Below are 27,844 nucleotides of genomic sequence, written 5' to 3' on the forward strand. Positions count from 1 at the left end.
TCATTGTGTTAGATGGTAACAGATATATTTGTATTGGATTGTAACGTAACTTGTTAACACCTGTACTTTGCTAGCATATAAGAAGTAAACAATAGCCTTTTGTAACCATACGCTTATAACTGTAGCTTAATAAACTTGTAACTAGTTAAGATCCAAGCCTAACTATTTTGTTAACCCTTTTGTCACTGCAACACAGCCGGCACAACAAAAGAACTTTAACCATTTGGTTACAACAGCCTGGCCGTAGGTGAGTGCGCTAGGAGCTGCCTGCTCTAACAGTAAAAAAAACTGGGTTGCTTAGGACCCAGGGGAATCCGTCAGCCTGTCTTGGCTGCTTGCAGCGACGAGCTCTCTGCTCTTGTAGTTTTAAACTTGGATGATAACAAGGGCATAGTTGGTACCTCACCGCACATTACCCAGCCACCGGCTAACAATCTGTAACAGCAACGAAGGGTCCTGTGGCACCTTATAGACTAACAGAAAAGTTTTGAGCATGAGCTTTAGTGAGCACAGACTCACTTCATCAGATGCTGGTCCCTTCGTTGCTGTTACTAATCAAATACCTAGCAGTCCTGTAGCACTTAACAAATGTATTAGAACATGAACTTTTGTGGCTAACACTCACTTCCTCAGATGTCAGCAGACATTAAAGAAAAAAATCTAAATTAATTGAACCCTTTAATTTAAAATGTATAAATGAGCAATTCCAAAAAAAGATGATAATCCATTCTGACATGGAGATTTGCAAAAACCAAATACAATTCTGTGACACTAAGTATCAGAGGAGTAGCCATGTTACTCTGTTTCCAGAAAAACAACAAGAAGTCCTGTGTCACCTTACAGACTAACAGATTTATTGGAGCATAAGTTTTCATGCTCCAATAAATCTGTTAGTCTATAAAGCGTCACAGGACATCTCATTGCTTATATGGTGCTAGTAACAGTACATTGGATGTTTGTAGCCTGTTGCTTGGGAAGTCAGAGAAAGGATGAAAAGTTCTTCAACAATATACATAATACAAGGACTGACAACTCTCCTACTACATTTGATAGCAATATAAAGAATACACCTAGTAGAAAATCTGGATTGAATTAATGGCCAAATGCAAACTATAGAAGAAATCAAAGACTCATAGAATACTAGAACTGGAAGAGACCTCAAGAGATCATTGAGTCCAGTCCCCTACACTCATGGCACGACCAAAGCACTCTCTCGATCATCTCTGACAGGTGTTTATCTAACTTGCTCTTAAAAATCTCCAGTACTGGAGATTCCAGAACATCCCTAGGCAATTTATTCCTGTGTGAAACCATCCTGACATTTGGGAAGTTTTTCGTAATGTCCAACCTAAACTTCTCTTGCTGCAGTTTAAACCCACTGCTTCTAAATCTAAAGATGTAGGGCCTAGGATTGCGATCAGATGAGTACAACATAAAACTGGTGTCATGCAACAACTTTTGCTCTGACAGTCCCATACCCCAGCCTGGTACCCTTGCTAGAAATAGAAAAAGAATTGAAGAGAATGGAAAATAAGGGGGATACTTCCTGGACAGAAAAACTCTCAGAGTGGTATGCAGAGATGGTTCTAATAGTAAAGTCCAATGCAAAATCCAAACCTGGGTGTACTTTATACTACATAATAAAGTGTGTTAAAAGAAAGACACATTTCCCGCAGTTAACCAGACATCAGCTCAATCAGAAGCCAAAGATTTTCAAAGTTGGATGCTACATCAGACTTCTGGGAAATCCTCCTTTGCTGAAGAATTTATACTGTTAATCACATTCACTCCCTATTTGGAAGTTACTATGTCAATCATCTTCCTTGGGTATAGAATCTCACAGATTGTATCATGTTTGCCTGCCATCCAGACGATGGCATCCAGCAAACAAAGAATTAAGACAAATTCCAAAAAACTGAAGGCATTATCTCCTTAGCGGTAACAATGTGTGGATCTGGTTAGGCCACAACAAAACATTAAATATAATAGAAAAATGACTGACACCTTCACCTGATTTGGCAAAATCCAAGAACATCCAGCAGAGGCATCTTCCTATGGTTTCGGAGCACACAACAGCAGCCAGAAGGCAACTGAAGACCTGTTGCACTCACATCATGAAACCTCACATAAGTAAGTAGCAGAAAGCTCTCATTGAAAAGGAACGTCCAACAGCCACTTGGGTCTGTGGACAGCTCACAGTATATTTATTTGGCTTGAATTTTAACTTGGAAGCAGACCATAAACTTTCAGTAGTGCAACTGTGTTCAAAACCGCTACATGTCCTTCCACCGAAGAGTCCAAGATTTCAACTATGGCTGAAGTGATCTTCTCTGAACATTGAACATGGACCAGGGAAAGCATTCATAGCAGCAGACACTATCCAGATCCCCAGTTGAGCAGCCAAGATGGTTTTAAAAAAATGGAATGTACATATAGGGTCAGAGTCTGAATTGACCCTGATTGTGTAGTAATTCCAGCATCTGCTTGGCAAGTTCAGCAAATTAGAAATGAACACCTAAAGGATAAAACTTGCCAGAAACTTACTTTTGTGTGCAAAGACCATGGAAGTTGACTCTTTAACCTCAACAGATCTACCACCAAGTCTGAAGGACTGAAATGATTTTCACATGGCTGAGGGCCTGCTTCTGAGTAGACGGCATATTCTTATACCAAACAGTACTTCAGAAAGAGATGCCCCCCAAACTTCATGGGGGTCACCAAGATATAAACAAGTAATGGGCCACAAGCACAATACTCTGTATGGTGATCAGGACTGAACAGGTAAATTCAGACTTTAATAGGGTGCTGGGAAGGAAAAATGAAGCCAGAACCACTACTCTCTACAAAGCTACCCAACAGACCTTAGTACCAGGTAGCCACAGATTTGTTTTTCATACATCTATATACTCAATTACTTCTCCAGATATAATGACTTGGCTACACATACACAGACTTCATTGGCACAGGTCTTCCAGAAACTAAAGTCAATTATCTGTAAGACAGAGTTCCTGAAGTCCTCTTATCTGCTAATAGGCCTCACTTTACCTCTGAAGAATTCCTAACACTTGCACAGGATTTTGACTCTGAACATCACGTTAGAAGTCTACATTACTCCATTAACAGAAGGCTCCCCAGAGCAATGGGAAGGTGGAGAGAGAAGTGCAGACTTCATAAAGATTTCTTCAAATATCAGCGGAAACAAATGAAACGCTCCTGGCATTTCCAAGAAGTGAACCCCTTCCACAGGGAACTCCATGCACAATTGCAACAGAAATGAGAAAACAGGCTGGAAGACTGACCAGATCCTGCAAAGATTTGACCATTAGATATTCCTCGGGACTATTTAAAAGCAACTGACAAAAAGGCATAGTAGTGTAAATAGTTTAAATAAATGTGAAGCTTATTTTGAATGTGTGCGCATATATGAACTGATTTACAATTTAAGTTCTAATCTTTAATGATAAAGAATGCGAAATGTGGCGTAACTATACAGTTCCTGGTTTTCCACAGTTACCAGACAGGAACAGGATGTGTGGCAACAAGGAGCTTAATAAATACAGGCACTTCTTGGTCAGAGAGTTCTCTATACAGCTTAACCATACCTCTGTGTTTATGCTCTCACATTATACTTTCTCCTGCAAAACTGGGTTTCAGAACCCAAACTTTTTTCTAAACATGCAGTGAGCCACTGTGCTTATGAAAATAACCTTCCAAATAAAGGAAGTTTATATCAACGAATGTCATGTTTCTGAATCCGTAAATAGCCTGAATACTAGCTCTGAGCAAAGTAATTGGGCCCATTCTTGTCCACGACTGGTTAAATCCTAAAATCCAATAATGCAAATTGACACTGCAATCAGTATGAACTCTCTCAAGGTTGAGCATTACAACATTCAGCAGCTGTGTTTAAATCCCACACCCAAACTACCTCCTAAAAATTCCCACTGCCAAAATGTACAGCTTCACCCTGACAACTCTGATGACAGTGTTAACATAGTGCTTTTTTTGTGCTGGTCCTTGCGGTGCTGAGTACCAGCACCTTGGCAACTCCATGACTGGCTGGGAGTGTGGTGGCGGGGAACCAGGCGAGTACTGGCTCCTTTTTTTTTTTTAAACCAAAAAACACCGGTGTTACACATTTCAATACAAAGTAAAAATAGAGGGGATACTGAAGCAAGTGTATCATTCATTTTCACATTTAATTCAATTGATCTGAAACTATGACAAAACGTCTGGTCAGGAGAACCACATTTAACAGAACAGTCAGCTCAGTTAGGTACAGGCTTGCTGTTACCCAGCTCTAAATCCCTATGTGGGATAAGACATTCCAGGGGTCCAATAAAGATGTTTCTAATTAGAGCCTTCTTTGAGCAGTAGAGAAGAAATGCAGAGTCTTTTATTACTTCTGAAGTCTGAAGACAAATTTAGACCTTGGCTTCCATTTCCCTGCTATGCATTTCTATAAACTGCTCTTCATATTAATATCATAATATTAGAAAGTTAAAACAGATAAGCAGTTGCCACTGAGACTTCCTTTTCATTGGGAACTAGTGGACAACTCCATTAGGCTGCATATTGTGATCCCTCAGTATTTATACTAATTTAGATGTATAGCACAAATTGCATAGACGGGGGACATAGAACCCGTTAGTCAAAAAAGTGTGTGCTGTACAATGGGGTGAAGATGTAATGGACTGTATTAATAGTTGTATTTGCATTGTTACTGGCATTGGATCTGAAGAAATATTCTTGCTTTTATTCATATAACTGAATGGGAAGTAATTGCAAGTATTCTGTCCTCCATGCTGCCCTTCCAACACCACAAAAATAGAAAGAGTGCGTTTAGGATCTCAATAGATAAGGAACACATTTGTTAACAGAGGACTTCATCCCAGAAATTAATGTACTACACTCGATCTTAGCCAAGTCATCTTTGACTAGAGGAAGATTGTTATGAAGGCAAAAAATCAATCAGTATATGCTCCAAAATATCAAAAGGAATATGTTGTGGATGCCACGCAAACTGAATTTTTAATTGTAAAATTTGTCAAATTATGCTTCCAGGAAATATGGCTATTGGCCAGATTATTTTATCACTGGTGTGCTGCTGTCAGTTCTCCTTGTGATGGTCTCATTTGTTTTACTAGGCAGATACGAGATGTCTTGTTTAGTTTAGATGTAATTCTGCTCCAAATGTTGTAAAAAGTGAACTAACCAGAGCCCTTTCTCAGAATGCAAGAGTTAAGGAAAATAGAAGAAATTTGTCAAGCCCTTCTAATGCCAGCTGAAATAGACTGATCCATCAAAAAGGCTTAGTACAGCATGATCTTACATATTTAAATGGACATGTTCTAGATTTCAGTTCATTTTTAATATTTACTTAAAATCCAGTTGTCATTAGGCAGCTTTGAAACAGAGATCCCCTGTAATACCCTTTCATGATAATACAGATTTATCATGCAATAGAAAAAGCACTAACCTGATTTGTGGGGTAAGATGGCATAAAACCACTAGAAACCTGTGCTGCAGCTCCACCCACTGGTGCAGTTATGTTTATTCCAATGACTGCCTGTCCAATATTAAGAGGCATGGAGACTGGTGGCCCAGAAGGCATCACAGGCTGTTGACTCACTGTGGCAGGTAATGAAATTGGATATCCACTTAAAGTAGGGACAGGAGCAGTTGGAAATTGGTTTAAAACATCAGGACTCACTGCAGGTACTCCTCTCTGCACAAAGGGAATTAGAAAGTCAATGACATGCATTACATATTTCAATTTGCTATTTCCTTTTCCTGTAATCTTATTTCTCAACTATTTTTATTTATTTAAACTATGAAAAAGCAGGGATTTAGTCATTCCTCAATTCTGTCTTTTGCAAACAAAAAAGGCTGCTGTATCTTAGATAATCATTGGCAAACCAAAAGATACATGATATACTAGAACTCATACAGCTTACCGCTCAATCTCATCTGGATCTACTGACTGAAGATGAGGAAGTACTACGCAAATTTTCATCACACCACTCTCACAATGTACATGAATGCCAATTTCATTGTCTCATCTAGTCTACTCCTGAATCTCTTTTATGTCAACGTCTCAGTATAGTGAAGTTCACAAAGCTTGAATGGTGCTGTTTGTGAGTTCAGATCAATTTCTGTTAAACTAGGAACAGCCACAATGTTACACCATAAACTGACACAAAAGTTACAACCTAGACCATACAGGCAAAAAAATTTACAAATTCACTCCCTGTCTAGGTATCCAGATAATCTAGAGGTGGGGCTCATATCACTTCCTAACTAGATAGTTATAAAGCATAAAAGAAAAGCCAAAGCCAAATATAAAGTTAAATGAGTCCCGAAGAAAACAGAATGGTTATAAATGCAGAGGGTGACAACCTGGCTCCATTGAAGTGAATGAGAGTTTTGCCAGGATTCATTCAGTGTATTTAACATGAAAGCGAGATGGTATTGGCCAGTACAGTGTATCAAAAAAAAAGCAGCTATTGCTATTGGCCTGCACATAGCTGATGTTAAGCAGAGCTTTAATGTTGCTGTCTCTTTTGCCCCCCAGTTGGTGGCCCTTCTTATACAGTCCAGAAGTGCCAGCAACAAGGGAGGTGCAAATGGGGCTGCTGCCTTGGGCCAGGGATGGGACTCCCTGCCACTGTTACAGCAGCAGCAGTGGCCAGAGCTCTGGAAGAGCCCCCAACCCTTCAAATCAGCTACAGCCTCAGGGCCCTTGGTTGATGTGGCAGCGGTGGCCATGAAGGGCTGGCTGGGAGAATCTGGTCCCACGCTTTATGAGGCACAGAGCTCCCCCTGACCTTGCCCACATTCCTGGCAGCCCAAGATTGCATATTGGTAAGCCCTGGTACTTACTTTCATCCTTGAATGTGTTATAATACAGGTACATACACTGCAGGAGGTTACAAAAGTCAGCCACAGTTTACCAAGAGGAGGTTAGACACTTTTCTATGCCCCACCCAAAGATCACAGTCTCATAGTTACTCGTACCTGAGTTACTGCTATCATAGCCAGGACGGTATAAAGCTCTTCTTTTGTAAGTTTTCCAGGAGTGGTACGATTGGCTAAAGCCCATATTTGCCCAAGGGTCTCCCTGGGAAGTCCAGATGACATCAGAATGGGATAGAGTTTAGCCGTATCTATTCCAGTAGGAGTCACAGTGGTTTCTAAAATTTTCTTATACAAATCTATTGAGGGAAACACAGTGTTGTAAGACGAAAAACATCATGGGATTTTAAAACCATTTTTTTATTCCAATTATAAAACTATGTTAGGGTTGTAATATTGTCGATATGAAACATTACCAATTTGATTAGGCATCAGCCTTCTAACATTATACAAAATTTAAATTTGGCATCTATATATAGCTCTTAATTTTGCGTGTACATTCAAATTCAAACAAGCTGGTGAAGGAGAAAAGACATTCCCAAAGTAAAGCCCAAACAATATAGGGAGAGAGATCTGTAAGTTACCAACAAAAATGGAAAATGGATAAAGTTGCTGCATGCTGCAGCCCAACTTTACCAAATAACTTGAGACATGTTAAAAGCATCCTCCCATTCCTTGAAAAGAACATAACGTGCTGTATTAAACAAGAAGCATGTAAACTGTGATATTTAGTATTAATGTAAGAAATGATTTATATGTGAACAAAACTACATCTAAAACCCTCTGGACAAAACATCCTATTCCTTTTGGTTTCAGTATACAGTGGAATAAAGCACATTGCTTACAGTAACAGCAATGAAGTGTCCTGTGGCACCTTATAGACTAACAGAAAAGTTTTGAGCATGAGCTTTCGTGAGCACAGACTCACTTCATCAGATGCTGCATCTGATGAAGTGAGTCTGTGCTCACGAAAGCTCATGCTCAAAACTTTTCTGTTAGTCTATAAGGTGCCACAGGACCCTTCGTTGCTGTTACAGATCCAGACTAACACGGCTACCCCTCCGATTGCTTACAGTAGTGATTTTTCAGAAACTTAGCAGACTCAACTCTGCCAGCTAATGGTGCTATTTCACACCACATTCTGGGTGTGACATTCAGCAAGACTTTGGCCTGTTCCTCCAGCACTGAAGGAAACCACCCACGCCACAGCCAATTCTCTGTACCTACATGACAACAAACACATGTTTTACTTAACAGCTGATCAGTAAAACCAGCAATTCACAAAACAATTAATTCTCTTTATGAATTTCTCCACAGATTTCTGTAGTGAGGTCTCTAAATAATCCTTGTGTGGCGATAACCAGAGCAGTATTGTGTGTTTAATCAATATTTAGTGCAGAACTTAATTTTCTGCTTACTATGCTTCTTGCATAAATGAGGCAAACAACCTTAAGAAATGAGCCCACTTAATTACAAGAGATACTAGAAGGAGACAGTTCACAAAAACATAATATTAACAATGGCAATTCCCATTAGGGTAATTTGCCATCATCTTAACCTCTAGATTTAACATTTACTGCGTCTGAAGAATCTCCTGCCTTCTCTGAAAACAGATAAAGCTATTGAAGATGTGCAAGACATTCAAAATCATGTTTTAGAATGCTTGCCAGTTTGTGCAGTGAGTTAAGACTTACCCTAATAAACACTTCCCCATTCATTTATCTTTGAAACTATGAAACCAATTAGCTAGGAACATTGTGGAATTTCCATCGCGGGAGATCTTTCAGAACAGGATAGACAAACATCTGACAGGGATTACTCCAAGTGTACTTGTTCCTGCTCAACATAGGGGGATGGACTGGGTGACATCTTGAAATCTCCCCACATCTATGATTCTCAAAAGCAATACTTGGAATAGATTAACTTCATCATTACCACTGCTGCTACACTGGATCTAAGAACTAACAATAGCACCAATAACTTAGTTTTCTCAGAAACTATTTGAAAAATGGCTTTACATATTGTGACAAAGTCCCTTGTCAGCCTCTGTGGGTCCCTGCGCTTCCTGGCGGATCTGTGCTGCCTCAGAGACTCAGGGAGTCCCCCCTTTGCCCAGGCCCTTCCAAAGGCAGGGGTCTCCGCTTAGCGAGCCATCCTCATCATAGGCAGGACCAGTACAGGGAGAATAATACCAGTCCCCTTTCAGGCCCGCGCCTGCTCCAGTAAAGTGATCCCTCGAAGGAAGGGTGGGGGGAGTCCAGACCCACCCTCTACCCTGGACTCCAGCTCAGGGTCCCTATGAGAACTAGAGGCAACCAGCAGGGCCTTTACCCCTGCCCCAAAGTAGTAGCCTCACCCTGGGCCACTTTGCCCACCACTTCCCCGTGGTACCTTTTCGCTGTGCTCCTGCTCTCGCTCTGCTCCTCTGGTGCACTTCCCAAAACCTTCCCCCCTGCTACCAGATGGGGAGCCTTTTATAGGGAGTACAGGGCCTATCTGACCAATGAAGGTCTGGGCCTAGACAGGGAACAGAAATGCATTGGCCCACCACCCAGTATACTGTCCTTCTAGAAGGCTCCGGAAGCTTCCAGGTAAGGGTCTACCACCGGGTTTACCACAATATTAAATGAGTGATCTAGAAATTCATCAGCTTCTCTTCCTGCTCCTCCTCAAAGAAATATATGTTGACATTAGTCAACAGACGTTTAATACAGGTTGCAACTCCCAAATACAGTACTCTCATCCAGCAACATCCCTCATCTGGCAGGCCCACGAATATTGCCAATGAAAAGTAGCAGGTAGGTGCAGAAGCCCCAGCAGGGCTGGCTGCAAAGCCCCTGCTTGCCCCATGGCTGGGGTCAGGAGGCTGCTGCGGGCCCAGGTGTCGGAGTCTTGCTTGCTCTGCAGCAGCAGGTGCCGGGATGCTGCAGCAGGGCCAGGACTAGAGCCTCCACCTGCCCCAGGGGGCTGGGACGCAGAGCTCTTGCTTGCCCTACGTGGGGCTGGGACATGGAGGCCCCACTTGCCCCGGACCCAGAGCTCCCTCCTGCCCCATGGCAGCAGGGGCTGAGAGGCTGCCACGGGACTGTGAGCTAGAGCCCCCCTCCTGCCCCACAGGTCTGGGAGCTAGCAGCAGTGGCTGGGAGGCTGCTGCAGGACTGGCGCTAGAGTTGTTGCCTGTCCTGTGGCCGGGGAGGGAGGAAGGATGGGAGCAGGCGAGGGGAGGTGCAAAGGTTGGTTAGAGCCCTGTGGCAGCCCCTTGGAACCTTGGCTGTCCATCTTCCCTTGTCTGGGACCTGTCAGCTCCTGAGCATGCCAGATAGAGAGGTGCAACCTGTACTATACTTAAGACACAAACCCCATTGACTAGAAGTATGATGACTGCTTCAGTCAATTACAGATACTAAATTAAGCTTGTATTACATTTAAACGTTGCATTATGATATGCACTTGGGGAAGTGCAACCATTTATAGTCACCCTCGGTAATGACAACAATGCAATGGCAGGGGACATGACAAGATGATCTGATAGGTCTTTTGCCTGTGTTGTTCAGGAAGTCAGAGTAGAGTTTCACTACCATCCCTTCTGGTCTTAAAATCTGATAATGTATTTTCTGATTCCAGATTAAACCTGACCTCTGTACAGTTCTGATTAAAAACGAAGGGGAACTATGAAACTTAAATACTCATACATGAACTGGTGTTCTTCACTGTCAGAACACAGAACCTCTTGACCAAAGCCAACATGTATTTGGAACAAACACAAAATACTGGAAAGTTTCTGCATCATACTTAAAGTTTAGGGATTTGGGAAGTGTTATTGTAGATGGACAAAACCCACTGATTTGGGTAAGATGTAAAGCAACACTGTAGTCTAAAGATTTTTTATATTTTATTCTTTAAACAATATTTTAGCAAAATGGTTTACCTGGAACCAAACTTTCATTGTAAATCCAAGGTGGCACCATTTGCTGGATTGGATCCTGGGAAGGGAATACTCCAACACCTAAAGGTATGTAATATATTAAAAAAAGACGACAAGAATTACACTAGAAGTACAGAGATTCAAAACGGGCAAATATCTGAGAAACAGTTTTTGGTATTTCAGCCAGCACATTTCAGACATGAAATCACCTGGCTAAATGAAAAACAAGAAAAATAAACCTAAATGCACATGATGAAAGAAAGAGCCACTCATTTTCCAAAGGTGTCTGTCGGATCTGGAACATAATCCCCGTCAGTTCCAAACATTTTACAAATAGCAGTAGTTCTGCCATGTCTATTTGCTTAAAGTTGATGAGCAGAACAGTAGGGCTACTTGGGGAATAATTTAATTTAATCACACAAACAAATTAGGAACTATTCTCTGGGTTTCCTGAGAAAAACCAACATGGTAAAAGCTATTAACATCATCTGTCAGCTGGCTTGCTCCATCTGACCCATCCCTACTTGCAGAAGAAATTCTCCTCACCTTTATTATAATTATTCAGCTCAAAGAGGTGGCATTGCTCCTGTTGCCACTAAAGAACTCTAATGCAGTCTGCTCTCTTCAGGCACCTGCAACTTGAACATTTCACTCAGATTCAAACATTATGCTATCTCCCACTCTGTCCCTTGATTTCAGCAAATTGACTCTTTCATTGCCTGCTCTGATTCACCCTACAGCAGATTTCACTTTCATTTGGGATTTGAAAAATCAACATTCTGACAACTTTGAGCCTTTTCTAACCTGCCACCTTTGGATCTTTCTACCTTACCATCTTTCCCATTCTTTCCTTCTTCTTGAACAATAAAACCCATTTTTTTCTTATAATCTTCCCTACATTAACCACTGCCTGGCAAGAAGAGAGTACATTCTCCCATCACCTGACTGCTCAGAAAGTGATCTCCTTTCCACTCTAATGAGCCCGAATCTTGCTAGGGTCTCCAGCCTGGTTTGCTTGCTCCCTCCTTTACTCACTCTTTGCCACAGTTACCTACAACAATCCCTGGTCCTCAGCTCTCTCATACATCAAGTTTTACTTGGTTTATAGACCAGCTACAGGTCCCTGTGCATGTAAGCTGATGCACTGAGAATGGCAGTGATAACTGTCCCATATTTGTTTTGATCTCCTCAGATTCTGCAGGGATTCTCAGTGAGCCATGTTTAATTTCTACTTAACCCTAATTACAAAGCTGCTAAGAACAGTCACTTCCCTCTTGCATACCAGCGGTTCTCTTCTCAACCCTGCCAAGTTAAAGCACTTGCTTTCTTCTTTTAAATCTAAGATTGCCTTAACTTGTAACTTCTCCATCATCCTTTCAAATGCTCATTAAGTATTTCATCCTTTGCTGCTCCTTTCCTTTTATTCCCCCTCTTCCATTCTTGCTTCCATCAGAAATTTCTGATATAATCATGCCCCTTAAAAAAAAAAATCCCTCAGTTCTCCTCTTTCCAACCCTGGTTTCCTACTTTACTGCCTTTACAATACATTTCTTTACTTTTTAGTAACTTCCAACTCTCTGAAGTCTCCATTGTCCATCAACTTCCTTGTCCCCAAAATTATCATATTATCACTCACTCTGCCTTTCTCAAACTACTTTGAATGGTGTACTCATCCTTCATACCCTGTAATAATACCCTGGACTATTTTCAATGAGGGCTTGTACTTGGGCCACAGAAAAGCAGTCCTCATCTATGTGTACTATGCTTCTGCGTCTTCTGAAATGGAGATTCCTTCTCCCTCCTCACTAAACACTGCCATGATGAATCATTCTGTTCTAATATCAAAGTCAGCATTTCTGGCTTCTTCCTGTTATGGTTCAATTTTTACCTTTCAAATTCCTGACTCTAATAGTAACTCCTCCTCTTTCACACCATCTCACAGCTGTCGGGGCCATAATCTTCTCCTTTTGTAAGTGCAGTTTTCTGGACTACATCCTGCTTCATCAACTTTCCATCGATTCTCAAGTAATTCAAAATCATCTCTTCTTGCTGCAGTCTCAATTTCTCTTTCCCCCCATAATTTTAATCTTTGCAGATAACTACAGTGTGTTGAATTTGTACAAAAGGATGCTATAACACTACCTTGCATTAACTGTATTGTAAACAAATGAGCAGCTTCTATTTCATGGTGTGCATTACAAAGGTACTTTCTTTTGAATTACAAAGTAAACGGATAGCTTTAGCCAGTAAAAGCACTCACTGACAACAGTGTGATTTAATTTCATGCTCTAATGAATCATTGGGAAGGGAAGGGCTGAGCATTGGGCTGCCCAATGGTGAGATCCCAACTATTAAGAGCAACGTCAAACAACAATCAAGATGTATACAGAAAAATTAATTGAACTAAGATACCACAATCTCTTAAGTTCCTAACCTGAATTTTTAATTCAATTATCTAACATTTTTTTAAGAATTGACCTGTATGTTAAGAATAGAGGCCATGCAAATCTACATCCATGTCTCCCCATATTTGAGCACCCTGGCACAACTTCAGAGCAGTATCAAAACAAACCAACCACTCCCTCTAACCTGTTTGCATTCCACAATTACAGTTCTCTGCAGTGTATTCCATACTCAGTACTAATAACACATCTACAACAAGAACCTCCTTAGTTAATGCTGTACTAAGAAAGTACTGACACAGAACTTCATTTGTAGCTGAGTCCAACTCGTGAAGATATGACTTCAACACAGCAAGCTTGAAAAAAAACTCATGCCAGGCTAATGGTCATGATACAATATTGGCCACGCAAATAATTTAGCTGAACCAAAACATTTCCCCCTCTAGCAGGGTGGATGAACGCCCATTCTTCTGTAGTAAGTTCTCATGTGGGTTTATTTGGGATCTGTACCCTCTCCCACCTCCCATGCCACCCAAATCAGTAAAAGCATACACAAGCGAATAGGTTTTGCTGAAATAAGAGAAGATTTTTAAAAGAGCAGAGCATCTGTTTAGAGAAACATGTTAAAATATTGATAGTATATGCACAGTGGAAAGTATTCAGAGCAAATTCATGGACATTACTTGCAGTCAGGATTAAGAGGTACTGCCTTGTTATTGAAGCAGGGTTTCAGAGCAAAATTATGCAGCATTTGCCATAGAATTAGTGTGTAAGATTCAAGCAGCATTCTAGCAAATTTACACTTTGCCAAATGTTTTATTTGCTCACCACACTCTTCAACTGCTGTGTTTTGTTCTGAGGCCTTGTACGCCTCTGCAGCAGTGGTACCACTTACAAGTCCACCGACAGCATTCCCGTTATTCACGGTTACACTGGGATGAACCTGGCTTGCAGCTGAGGCTTTATGCTCAATTTCAGATGTTTTAAGTTTGGTTTGCTTCTGTCCAGGTGCATTTATGTCATAAATTAAGAGCGACTCCTCCAACGAATGGCCTAAACAAACAGGAGGAGGAATTACTTTTATTTGGTTAATCCCCTTTATTGGTATTCTCTCTACATATCATAATCCCACTCCCTCAAAGGTGTCAAGTCACACTTAATGACATCAAGTAATCAAACAACAAGCAGTCCTGTAGCACCTTAAAGATTAACAAATTATTTATTAGGTAGTAACAGAGAGGTAGCCATGTTAGTCTGTACTCCCAACAAAACAAAGCAGCAGCCAACGTAGCACTTTAAAGACTGACAAAATGATTTATTTGGTGATGAGCTTTCGTGGGACAGACCCACTTCATCAGATCTGATGAAGTGGGTCTGCCCCATGAAAGCTCATCACCGAATAAATCGGTCTTTAAATGCTACATTTCTGCTGCTTTATTTATTAGGTAATGAGATTTTGTGAGCAAGACCCACTTCCTTAGTTGAAATCCGAGGAAGTGGGTCTTGCCCACAAAATCTCATTACCTAACAAATAATTTGTTCATATTTAAGGTGCTGCAGGACTGCTTATTATTTGTGAAGCTACAGACTACCATGGCTAGCACTCTGAGTCAGTCCCAAATAATGTGACTGACGGCTGATTCTCCAAAGCACTCTGTTCACACAGGACACCAAAGCAATTCAACTCACAGCCCAGCACAGGGGGTTGGAGATGAATTCTTTCCCTATGCCTGTAAGGAGCAGGACAGGAAATACATTTATTGATGCACAGCCATCAAGTCACTCCTGGTTAGTAGCGTGAATAAGGGTGAAAGGTGTGCTCCAATGCCTACTGAAGTCTAAAGGAGTCTTTACATCGATTGGTTCAGCCTTAAGAAGGGAGTGCAAACTCAAGCACCACACTACCATAACAAGGCCTACATTCATGCCCATCTCTCGCCGCTTCACTTTGGCGTCTTATGAATAAAAGAGATGGCACACAAAAGACTTTAGACCCAGCTGTTGGTAAGGAGGACTTACATGTATTTTAATTAGCTTCCATTGGACCCACAAAAATTCTCCACTTAACATGTGCTAGAATGTTGCTACCTGCTTTGGGGCAGGGTAAAAGGAACTGCAGAATTGATATAAATTATTTTCTCCTACAGTTCAGAATGCTGCCACCAGTTTTCCCTGTCAGCTGAGTGCTTGGGTGGCTGTCCAGGAGACATTCAGGTGCTGCCCAGCTGATCAGCAGAGTACTCACAGCTGCCACCATCTGTTTCTGTGGTGATGCAAAAATGTACATACTTTGGTGCACATTACACAATTTATTCTAACCATGGATGGAAAAAGTTAGAGGGAACACTGGCTGGTACCCTGAATTATAGAAAGGATTGGTATAAGAATGATTTTTAAACCACCTTCTAAGTGCCCCCCACTGGTATGAACAGAATTTTATCTGGAATACAAGCTTGTTTTTAAAATTTATCTATTTATCATTTACCTGTAGGTAATGTATGTTCAACTGTATTACAAACAGTTCTAAAGCAAGGTAGGCAGTGCTTCTGTATAAATGCTATCTCCAGTTGTAGAGCTAATGAAGATATGATGGGTTACCTGTTTTATGGGTATTGTGCGTAGATGCAGAGGTAGAGAAATAAGGAACCTGCCCAATGGTATCATGCAGGATGGAAGATACTGGAATCTGGACTGATGGCAGAGTTCTGACTACTGCCTTTTCTGAAGGCGGTTGCTGAGCCTGGGTGGTAGGGTGGAAAGACTGAATAGCCTGGAAAGAGGACTGAGGCAGCAATGGTGGGGTTTCAACAGACCCTTGTATAAAGTCACTAAATTCTTCATCATCAAGAAAAGCAGAGGGTTGGGAGACAGACACAGTAGAATGGGATGGTGTAGGGTGATCTGCAAAATGGAATGAACACACGCAATGGAAGGCAATGAGATAAAGGAGCTTGACTGGGTGGAAAGATAGGGGAAATAGTTTCTAAAAATGGCAATCATTAAATGTGAAAAACAATAGCTGAGAAAAGTCAGAAGCATATGCAGAACTATTTGACCAAAATCAGAAGAATATTTACCATTTTACCACTCAGGTTCAATTGACCAACATTAGTGCAAGGTAAATTCAGCAGCCCTTTTCCATCATGACCCCTTCATCTGGAGTTTTAGAACTTTTCCAACTGGGTTGAAACTTGATACTTCCAGAATCTGTATTAAGGTATCCCCACGTCTTATATTAACAGGGTTTAAAACAAATGGAACCTATGCTATTGTGTTCAGAACAGTGGACTGGGACTCAGGATAGCTGACTTTTCTCAGTTCTGCCTGTAATTTGTTGCTGCATTTTACGCAAATCACTTAAATCCCCCTTTTTTCCCCAAATGTCCCCGTCTATGAACTAGGGCTAATATTGACTTTGGTAAAGCACTTTGAGTTACTCAGATGAAAGGTAATACATAAATGCAAAATACACTAAACAGACTTGCAGTAATCACCAGGTTGTTCTTAAGAGTAGATTACTGATTTTGGATGCCTAATCTGAAACATCCCCATCCTTTTCAAGCTCAGAATCTAAAAATTCAGGAACCCAAATTCACTAGGTACTTTTGGAAATCTTGGCCATGCTTCTCAAAGTTGCATCATTCTAAACCAGGGATCATCAGCCTTTCCAAGGCGAAGTACCAAAATTTGACCTTTGGACCTCTATGCACGGTCTGAGTGCCAGTGATACTTTATGAAGTCACTAATTGTCCTACTTACAACAGTATCGTCAATAAACAAACAGAGCTTTACCATTTAGTTGGTGGTTGGTAGCATTAGCTGGTCTTTTGTTAATCCGCAGGTGGCATGGCTTTGAGCAAGCTATCAACTGCATGGGGGGAGGAGGGGCGGGGCTGAGATCCTATCTCGCATGCTGATGAAAATTGTCTTGTGTGCCATTCTTGGCACCCATGCCAGGGGCTGCTGATCCCTGTTTAAGCAGATCTTTTGTAAAACAAATTGGCAGTTCTAGAACAGTTTGGCTACACTCAAGTGATATAATGGAAAAATAATACTATTGAAGACAACATTCCCTCAACGCAACACAGTATAAGTCACGCACGACATGACTACCACTATTTTATTTGCATGCATTTGGGCTAACCACTTTATGCTCCAATGGTTCTGTTTCAATGTATCACTTAGGTGCATATCCATTAACACAAACAATGCCTTTAAAGAAATCTATATTTTAGGTTGGGGAATAAACAGTTAAACTTTGCTCCATATACTGCACACATCCTTAACAATAACTAAGGGACATCTAAAACCAGCAAATCCACCTGAAATTACTGTAATGCAAAGGTTCCCCAGCTTTACACTAGTGTGGACCCCTGATCACGCCCCCCCCAAACATTCACAGACAACCCAAGGCCAATACTAGCCATTATGTACACTGCATTAAATAAAAAGGAAACAAATAAACATTTAAATGTTCCACTTGTGGATGCTTCATTCTGCCCATCAGTCTCCTTTCCCCTCAGCGAGCCTGATTTCAGCCATGAATCCATGTTGAATGTGTGGCTAACACGTGTATGCTTCTGACCATCATGATCGTTTCATCACACAAAGGTGCACAACATAGATTTTTCAGACAGCAGTTAATAATATTACATTACAGTAAACAACATTGGAAGATATTTAATTTAAAAATAATTGATTTTAACTTTGCAATTTAAAACTTATTTTCTATGATTATTTTTATTTCTTTTATTTTTTTTCACCAACCCCCTGCAATGCCCTCATGGACCCCTAGTTGGGAACCACTGTACTAATGTATTGCCAGCTTCTACTTCAATTCTACACAATCTTTAATTAAAAGCCTACCTTAAATTAAAAACTAAGAGCCAGCCAACAAAATTTTGCTGTCCCACTAGTGGCCTCTTGAGAAGTTTCAGAAATTTATTCTATTACAGGTTTCCGCTAAATATGGAGAAAACTTTTATAGGAATCAAACTGGAGGTGCAGTAGCCGTAAACAAACATTGCTCTCCAAGTGAGTTTTCACAGAGGAAAACTGAAACATGAAAAGCAGAAGATGAAGCAAATATAGGTTCCAGACAAGTTATTCACCATAGGGGCACAACACCACACATAACTTCCACAGAACTATCTGAACTATGGTGACAGTTCCTTTAAAGCAATACCCTGAGAAATAATACTGGGACTTTGTGCCCACAGGTTTGAATACAAGAAAAATTCCTCATGGAAACAAGAAGTGTGAACAATGGTCTCTCTATAGGAATGAAATAGTATGAAAACACTGTCTTTTTGTCAGCAGCATTATTCTGCTCCACTGATAACAAGCAGCCCTGTAACACCTTAGAGAGAAATAAATTTATTATATCATGGTTAAATTTGTCTCTAAGGTGCTACAGGACTGCTTGTTACTTGTGAAGCCACAGACTAAACATGACTACCTTTCTGAGACTGCTCCACATTGGCTGTGTCTACACTACAAAAATAACTTTGAAGTTGCTTACTTTGAAGTAAGCAACCTCTGAGCTGAGCATCTACACACACCCTACTTTGAAGTTAAACTTCAAAGTAGGGCACTACTCCATTCCAGAGAATGGAGCAAGGACTTCCAAGTTTGGCTCCCTGCTTTGAAGTTAACTTTGAAGAACAGGAAAATGTAAGTAAAAATCTCTGCTAGCTACTTCAAAGTAGTGACTGACTTCAAAGTTAGTTCCTAGTGTAGACACACACGTTGTGTTGCAGAATGTCAACATACTTCATATCATTTTTTTCAACTCCTATATTTTATCTTCTGAATTAAAGTTATTGAACTCTCTCATTTCAATTTGAATGAAGTTATTTTTTCCAATCTGGATTATTCCTTATTTATCTCAAGGACTTCCTGTTCAATAATACCATTAGCTCCTTTAAATAGAATTTTTAAGTAGCAAACGAAAACTATTGTGGATGATATCTTGATGTTTCATATAACATATTGATGCTTTATTTGACATCTCTGTGCTACAATAACTTCCAATTTGGTAAATGATGTAATATACTTTGATGCAAACATATCAAGCCACCAGCAAACCACAAGTTTGGATGATATGGGAAACAAAACAGTGGGTAATTCCACCATACTTCCATGTAATGGTATGAATGTTCAGCAGGACTCTTTACATCTCCCTTCTGTAGCTGGAAATTAAATCCAATGAGAACAGATCTGACAGATCTAGTGTGATAAAACTAATTATAAATACTAATGGTCAAGGTACTTCCATTCTTCAGTGGTTTATCAGTGATGATGGACCCGAATACTTTAGACTGTATTGTTCAGCTATAACTCTAAGAGACCACAGAAAAACACCCAAAGTTTTTAGATTGCAATCAAAATGGAATCTGTTACTGGAACACATGGCAAAAGCTCTTAAAATGCCAAGGACTCTCCACTCATTTGAACAATTTTCTACCCCTGTTCCTTGCATTTTAATACACTGCTAGGAAATTGTCAAACTTGCTAGATAATGAAAAGTTATGGCATGAATTTGTGAGCAACTTCAAGACTACCTACAAATAGCAGTCAGAAAGAAGAAACACAATGGCCGTGTCTACACTAGCCCCAAACTTCGAAATGGCCATGCAAATGGCCATTTCAAAGTTTACTAATGAAGCGCTGAAATGCATATTCAGCGCTTCATTAGCATGCGGGCGGCTGCAGCACTTCGAAACTGACGCGCCTCACGGCTCGTCCTGACAGGGCTCCTTTTCGAAAGGACCCCGCCTACTTCAAAGTCCCCTTATTAGCTCATGGGAATAAGGGGACTTGGAAGTAGGCAGGGTACTTTCAAGAAGGAGCCCCGTTGGGACGAGACGCGCGGCGGCGAGGCGCGTCAATTTCGAAGTGCTGCGGCCGCCCGCATGCTAATGAAGCGCTGAATATGCATTTCAGTGCTTCATTAGTAAACTTCAAAATGGCCATTTGCGTGGCCATTTCGAAGTTTGGGGCTAGTGTAGACGTAGCCAATAAGGAAAAGATTATCTGGGGACAAACTAATGAAGCTTCATTTAAGGCAAAACAAAGGAGTAAGTTTCCCCACAACTAGCATTCTTCTCTTTGGAGAGAATTTTTTATAACAAATATTACTGAACTAATTCCTCTGAAGATGGATTTTTAAAAGTTTTAAGTTTAATAAAATCTGAACAAACCATCATAATATTGTGAAATAATTGTATATTGTTTTGATAGTACTTTCAGCTTCAAAGCACTCTACAAACACTAATTTAGTTGCTAACTAGAAAAAAAAAAAAAAAAGAAACATTGTAACATATAGAAGAAAAAATACCAGGAAAGATGGCAGATGCTACAGCTCAGTGTTAACACTCAAACTAAAGTTGTCAGATTGATATTTTAAATTAAAGCTTATTAAGTTTGATGAACTATTGGATCACAGCTTTTACCCATATATATTATAAAGCATATTGCAGCTACAGTGAAATCTTCAGTTTACAGAAGCATATGCAACGACCAGTTCAGCTCATACCGCATAAATACAAAACTCTGTGAATTAAAGGTCCTTACAGACATAAAGCAGCACAACACTGCAGACTTACTTTCAATTAAAGATAAAATACCTGTTTTTTTGGGGTGTGATGCTGGAGTGGGATGCATTTTAGCATCTCTGGAAAACCCATCTAAGTTTCCTTTGATAGCTTCCAAAGCATCATCTCTGCTCTTCTCACCTGTCTGAAACATGACAAAATAGTTGCTTTTAAACTGTCAGAGGACAGCAACTCAATCTTCTTCCAACCTTTACAACTGTTTTGTCTGAAAAAATAGCAATGTTTGTTTAAAAAATCTGCAAATTCAACTCCATTTAAAAACAAACTTAAAACCTACTAAATTCCAGCTTCAATAGAAATGGCTATTTTAATTTCTTATTCTTCCTTGAGTTTTCTCAATAAGCTTTCAACTTCAGAATGAATGTTTTTAGGAGATTGCAAACAACTGAATGAAACCAAAGCTCCTGTACACAGACAGACAGACAGATACATACACATACACACACACAATCTCTGAAAACAAAGTAGTTTTAATACTAGACACCAAAGGAGTTTATAAACAGTTAGCTCATTTGAACCTTGAGATCAATACAACAATATTCACTTGAACTGTGCCACAACTTGAGAGCAGGGAGTCCAACTAATGAATATATTGACATTTGTATGTATTGTAGAAGCCTACGTTGTTCCCAAATTAGGTTGTTTTCTTTTTCAAAAGCACGTGGGCTGTTAGTTGAGCTACCACTGAGAGAAAAAAAAAAGAGTTAAAGCCTTACAACACTGACTTACTTAGACCACAGTGTCAAGAAAAAAAGACGCTGCTGCAAAAAGCATCACTTCTTTCTGGTTACAAATGTTACAGTAGCGGAGAAGACAGTCTATTACAGCAGGAGGGAGATGAGGAAGGGCAAACTTATCAAGACAACAAGAGAAATGGATTCTCCAGCAATCCCAGATTTCACGTGGTTTTTTGACACAGCACCAAGAAAGGTGCTAAATACAAAAAGTTAAACATACCAGATGTTTTCAAGAGGCCTGATACAAAGTTCATGGATAGTTAGACTCCCACGGTACTTCAACAGGCTTCAGATGAGACCTTTGGTTGGGAAGGTGTATAAAAGAAGAATCTATTTCTTCCCTAGTACATGAAAGCCAGAGAGAATTTTTGTTAAATCAAAAAATGTATTTATTTTATGATATACCTTTGGTTTCACACTGCTTAGGAGTCTCAGCTTTTGTTTCTGCTCTTCAAACTGGCGTCGTTTTCTTTCTTCTTCTAAGAATTTCTGCTGGTGCTCAAACCTTTTTCTAAAGTAAAACAATATGAAACATCAAAATTAAATATTATTTGATGACAACTTCCATGTCAACTTTCTAAAGACTGCTAATTACTAACTGGGGTTTCACATTCCTTCCCTGTCTTGCCAATGCTTTGTCACACACTTCTCCAGTCTCATGAAATTAGTAGAAAATAGCATATGCCACCCATGAACCTCATACATGGCTTTCAAATACAACGGATGGTGTGCAACTAAATTTAATGTTTTAAAATCCTAAATTCAATAAGAATGCCTCTAAAATAGAATGGTGGGTTTTAATGCATAAAATGAGCCAGAGAATGCTCCCCACCCACCCAAATAAGATTTTGTCAGCCGTATTAAAGTAACACTTACTGTTGCTCTTCTGCAAATTGTTTCTGCATGTCGGGGGTGTACTGTGGAGCTGCTGGGCGCATTCCTAAGAAAGAAGCCTGTCCCATAAAAGGCATTCCAGTTGCTTGCATAGCCCCAAGGGGCATGCCACCCTACAACGATATAATAAAACTATATTATGTACAGCAATATAAAAATCTGGCATCTCGGCTATGTCTGATTGTGAACTAGTCAGAATCCATAAAAATAAGTAGTGTCAGTTCTTCGCAGCTCTTGGAGATGAGATCTCCAGGGATAACACAGATGCTGTGCACAGCAAGGAAAAATATTATTCAGCAGGTAGCACTTCCTCTTTCAGTCAGTACTGAACCAATGTCCCTAGATGGCAATAGGGCAGTGCTGGCCTTTTGGATTAAAGGAAAAAAAAACCCTCAGATTACCCTGACTACACATATAAAAAAAATCCAAGAACTTTTCTCAAGAGAAAGGATATGAAATCATATGTCATGGCCCACAATGTCTCTCCTTTAATTTCAGCATTATTTTCTTCTTTTGTTCCAAACCACAATTATTGAATAGTAACAGAGAGGAAGCCGTGCTAGTCTATACACTATCAAAACAAAAAGCAGTCAAGTAGCACTTTAAAGACTAGCAAAATAGTTTATTAGGTGAGCTTTTGTGGGACAGACCCACTTCTTCAGACCATAGCCAGACCAGCACAGACTCAACATTTAAGGCACAGAGAACCAAAAACAGTAAGCAAAGAGGACAAATCAGAAAAAGATAATCAAGGTGAGCAAACCAGAGATTGGAGGGGTGGTGGGGAAGGTCAAGAATTAGATTGAGCCAAGTATGCAGACGAGCCCCTATAGTGACTCATGAAGTTCCCATCATGATTTAAACCACGTGTTAATGTGCCGAATTTGAATATAAAAGCCAGCTCGGCTGCTTCCCTTTCCAGAACGGTGCAATAATTCTTCTTCAGTAACACACACACCTTTAGGTCATTGACAGAATGTCCCACTCTATTAAAATGTTGACTAACTGGTTTGCGGATCTGGAGCGTTTTGATGTCTGTTTTGTGCCCACTGACCCTTTGTCTAAGGGAGTTAGAAGTCTGTCCAATATACAAAGCATCTAGGCATTGTTGGCACATGATGGCATATATGATGTTAGTAGAGGAGCATGAGAAAGTGCCCATGATTCTGTGAGTAACCTGGTTAGGTCCAGTGATGGCATGAAGATATGTGGACAAAGCTGGCAGCGGGCTTTGTTGCAGGGAAAGGTTCCAGGACTGGTGTTCCTGGGGTATAGACTGTGGCTGTTAGTGAGGATCCTCATGAGGCTGGGAGGTTGTCTGTAGGAGAACACAGGCATGTCACCCAGGGCCTTCTGGAGTGTAGTATCCTGATTAAGGATAGGTTGTAGGTCTTTAATAATTCGTTGCAGTGGTCTGAGTCGGGGGCTGTAGGTAAAGTTCTTGTAGTTTTTTTTATTTACCAAACATTCATAAACCTGAATTACCCACCAGGAGAAGTAAAAAAAACAAATCGGCAGGGCCAGACGAATACCCAGAGACCAGCTACTCCAGGATCGGCCCAAAAAAGCCAAGAACAGAACACCACTGGTCATCACCTACAGCCCCCGACTCAGACCACTCCAACAATGCCCAGATGCTTTGTATATTGGACAGACTTCTAACTCCCTTACACAAAGGGTCAATGGGCACAAAACAGACATCAAAACACTCCAGATCCACAAACCAGTCAGTCAACATTTTAATGGAATGGGACATTCTGTCAGTGACCTAAAGGTATGCGTGTTACTGAAGAAGAATTATCCCACCGTTCTGGAAAGGGAAGCAGCTGAGCTGGCTTTTATATTCAAATTCGGCACATTAACACGGTTTAAATCGTGATGGGAACTTTCTGAGTCACTATAGGGGCTTGTCTGCATACTTGGCTCAATCTAATTCTTGACCTTCCCCCACACCTCTCCAACTCTCTGATTTGCTCACCTTGATTATCTTTTTCTGATTTGTCCTCCTTGCTTACTGTTTTTGGTTCTCTGTGCCTTAAATATTGAGTCTGTTCTGGTCTGGCTATGGTCTGATGAAGTGGGTCTGTCCCACGAAAGCTCACCTAATAAACTATTTTGCTAGTCTTTAAAGTGCTACGTGACTGCTTTTTGTTTTCACAATTATTGAATTACTGTACAGCATTTGTGTCCTGTTAAAAAAAAATGTTATGTTCTAAATCAGCATTGGTTCCATTGCAGCACAATTACTTTTAGATCCATTCATATAAAAGGCATCTATAAGCACACACACATTTCATGAAACAAAATTTGCTAACCTGCATTTTCTCTGCTTTAGCAAATAAAATTATTACTTCTTAAAATAGTAAGAGAGGTAGCCAGGTTAGTCTGTACTCCAACAAAACAGCAGAAACGTAGCACTTTAAAGACTGACAAAATGATTTATTCAGCGATGAGCTTCCATGGGACAGACCCACATCATCAGATCAACCTCATTTCTAATACAGACTGACATTTATAAGCATTGGAATCATAAGTATCAGTTTGTATTGGAAATGAGATTGATCTGGTGAAGTGGGTCTGTCCCACGAAAGCTCACCACCGAATAAACAATTTAGTTAAATCTTTGAAGTGCGACATTTCTGCTGTTTTCTTCTTAAAATGTTATTGCATTCTTTCACATATATTCCAGTAACCAATCCCTAAACTATTATGTTTCAAGATTTGTTTATACATGGACTGATTAAGATAACAAATACTAACAAGATATTTCTAATTGTATGGACAGATTTTTGGCCAGTGTATTTAAACTGAGTCATAACTATAACACTGGTTTTCAGGTTCCTGTGTACAAAACTACATTTTATTTTAATTTAAGACCTATATTAGGTATCTTAAATTCATGAGGTAGATTATGCTTGAATCTCTCCTATGAATTACTACAATATTTCACTACAGTTTTAATGTCAATGGTTCTGTAATCCAGGAGGAGATTTTTGTTAATAAATTAAACTATTACCAATACCACTGTGGCCATATTCATGTTCAAAGAAAGTGAAAGCAAAAGAAGAAAATGTCTTTTCTACTATTTCTAACGAAATCCCTGAAAAACACCATTTTTTCTTCAGCAGTTTTGTTAAATTAACCACAATTAGACCAAATAGTGAGCAAAAATGTATAATTATATTCCATTTATTACATATGGTAACTTTTTATTAGATTCACATTTATGTAATTAGACAAGTCAGATTTACAAGTAAGAGTGGCAGGTATCAGAGGATAGACAAATGAGATATTTCTTCAAAAACTACCAAGCCCCACCCCAGGTCCTTTGTGTGGGGTTCCTCACATCATGCTATGCACTATCCTGTATTCTGCCTTCTCAGCAATTAGCTATATAAAATGCATTTCTTCCCCCTATAACGTGGGAAGCATCTTGAGAAGATTATGAGGAGTTATGTAGGAGGAAAGTTATTTCAACTGTGCAAAAAAGGAAAGAAATTCACAACAAAAACTGCAGGAGGAGAGACAATTCAGAAAAATGATTTGATAAAAAGGGAGGAAATTGACAATATTAAAAAAATCTCCAAAATGTTGGCTGCTCACAGGAGCCTTGTTTGAGGAATTTTTGAATCACCATGTATGTTTACAATATTATAAATGACAAAAAAGCCGAAATACCAATATGGGTGATCACACTAAATATAATGAATACAGGTCAATGGATGTTCCACAAAAGAGCTCATTTCAAATACTGGACAACATATCTTCTAAATTGACAGAGCATTTATGAATATATAGCAGATGAAAACAGGAAGGGTGAAAGACAAAAAAAGGAGTATGCTGAGGAAATGGTAGGTGACAAGCTATTTATCACAAAACACAGAACTGTACTGAAGGCGGAATCAGAAATATTTAACATAAGGAGTGTTTTTCAAACTCCCTCTGATACTGATATTTTATTTCTATTACTTTTGATGGTCGTCTTCCCTCCCGCAGAAGGGCCCCTCACTTAGCTGCATTTACTACAGTAACAGATACAAAGGACAGCAAGTCCAGGTTCTGATATCTAAGAGCAAACTAAATGCCCAAGCTATTTTAAGCATTACCATTGTTGCTTTCCCCGCATACCTTGGTTCATTATTGCTCCCAGGGATGACGCTGAATAATGCATGCTGAGCTCCCACTGCCTCACCCACTTCCTATGCTACTTACCCAGATCACAAGGAGACTCATAGAAACCCACAGGTGCCATGTCACTTTTGTAGAGAAGATTGTGAAGCCAAAAATAATGCAGTGCTATGACACCTACCTATCGGCTACTGCCTACCTCTTCATTCTGACAACACCTTCCTCATCATCCTCCCACCCCAGGGATGGCAGATCCTTTGACACTTCTGATTTCAGAGGCAGGTTTCAGCACCTCTTTCAGGGGTCAGCTGCCCACAGCCTTGCTGACACATACATTCAAACATCTATTTCATTACACCTCTATCGAAAGCAAATGTTACTCACTTACCTGCATGGTCATTGGTCCGGGAGACATCTGTGAGCCGTAATTCATTCCCATTAAACCTGGCATGTTAGATTGCATGACAGATACCATTGGAAATCCTTGCTGTTGAATAGGAATCATACCTGCACCAGAACATTAAACTTCAATTAAGATCACAACTAGTTTTAAAATTAATCTTTCAAACTAAACAGATGGAGGGAAGGAAAGAGTGCCTGATAGTTCTGCTTAAGTTCATAAAGAGACTCTTCACTCTGGTGATTTGGTGCACAGTATGTATGACTGCACAGGCAGCAACAGAAGCATCTGACGTGTTAACAAAAGATGACTTGCAGTCCATCCCCACAGGTAAACCATAAGGACATCTCCACTACTTCCATCGCAACTACTCTTTGAAAGAAGCTTGCAAGTTTCTCCCTTTCTTTGATTTTAAAATACTAGTTTTCAAAAATAACCAACTTGGGCTGATAATACTTTCTGGAAAACCCAGAGTGGACTGTTTCATGTAACATACTTCATATTACTTTCTGGGCATTACTGACACAGCTTGTCCACAGCTAAGTTTTTCCATTCTTAATTGCCAGGACAACTTGGCCGTGCCCACCCTCGCAAGTTCTTTCAAAAAAAGGCCTTTTCCAAAAGAAGCGACGGCGCATCTACACACAAAATGTGCTCTTTCGACCTGAAATCAAAAGAATGCAGCACTTTTTCCAGGGCCCTCTTCCTCTCCCAGATGAGGAAGAGTGCCTTTTTCCAAAAGATTGTTTAGGGAAAAAACATGTGGAGATGCCCCAGTGGCCCATTTTTTGAAAGAGCAGTCCTAATGGTGCTGGATTTTTCAATCC

The 27,844-nt window shown here is 40.1% G+C and overlaps 1 protein-coding gene across 7 annotated transcripts in view; it reads right to left on the reverse strand.

Annotated features, from left to right (window-relative positions):
* The window catches only part of SYNRG (synergin gamma), a 78,128-nt gene that overhangs the window by 43,436 nt on the left and 6,848 nt on the right, over positions 1–27,844 (reverse strand). For 3 of the 7 annotated variants that reach the window (XR_012648197.1, XM_075014071.1, XM_075014070.1), the window contains exons 3-11: positions 27,006–27,124; positions 22,472–22,602; positions 22,001–22,106; positions 20,871–20,982; positions 15,841–16,143; positions 14,071–14,295; positions 10,844–10,921; positions 7,018–7,214; positions 5,480–5,728 (exon numbers count right to left, since the gene is read on the reverse strand). Coding sequence is in view for 6 of the 7 variants with exons in the window: in XM_075014071.1 (XP_074870172.1) it covers positions 5,480–5,728; positions 7,018–7,214; positions 10,844–10,921; positions 14,071–14,295; positions 15,841–16,143; positions 20,871–20,982; positions 22,001–22,106; positions 22,472–22,602; positions 27,006–27,124 (1,520 nt within the window). In the remaining variant the exon portion in view is untranslated. The remainder of the gene's footprint in view (positions 1–5,479; positions 5,729–7,017; positions 7,215–10,843; positions 10,922–14,070; positions 14,296–15,840; positions 16,144–20,870; positions 20,983–22,000; positions 22,107–22,471; positions 22,603–27,005; positions 27,125–27,844) is intronic. The other 4 variants (XM_075014076.1, XM_075014075.1, XM_075014074.1 and 1 more) reach the window with 3 other exon arrangements.

The sequence above is a fragment of the Carettochelys insculpta genome, chromosome 19 (genome assembly GCF_033958435.1).
Source record: "Carettochelys insculpta isolate YL-2023 chromosome 19, ASM3395843v1, whole genome shotgun sequence".
Taxonomy (NCBI): Eukaryota; Metazoa; Chordata; order Testudines; family Carettochelyidae; genus Carettochelys; species Carettochelys insculpta.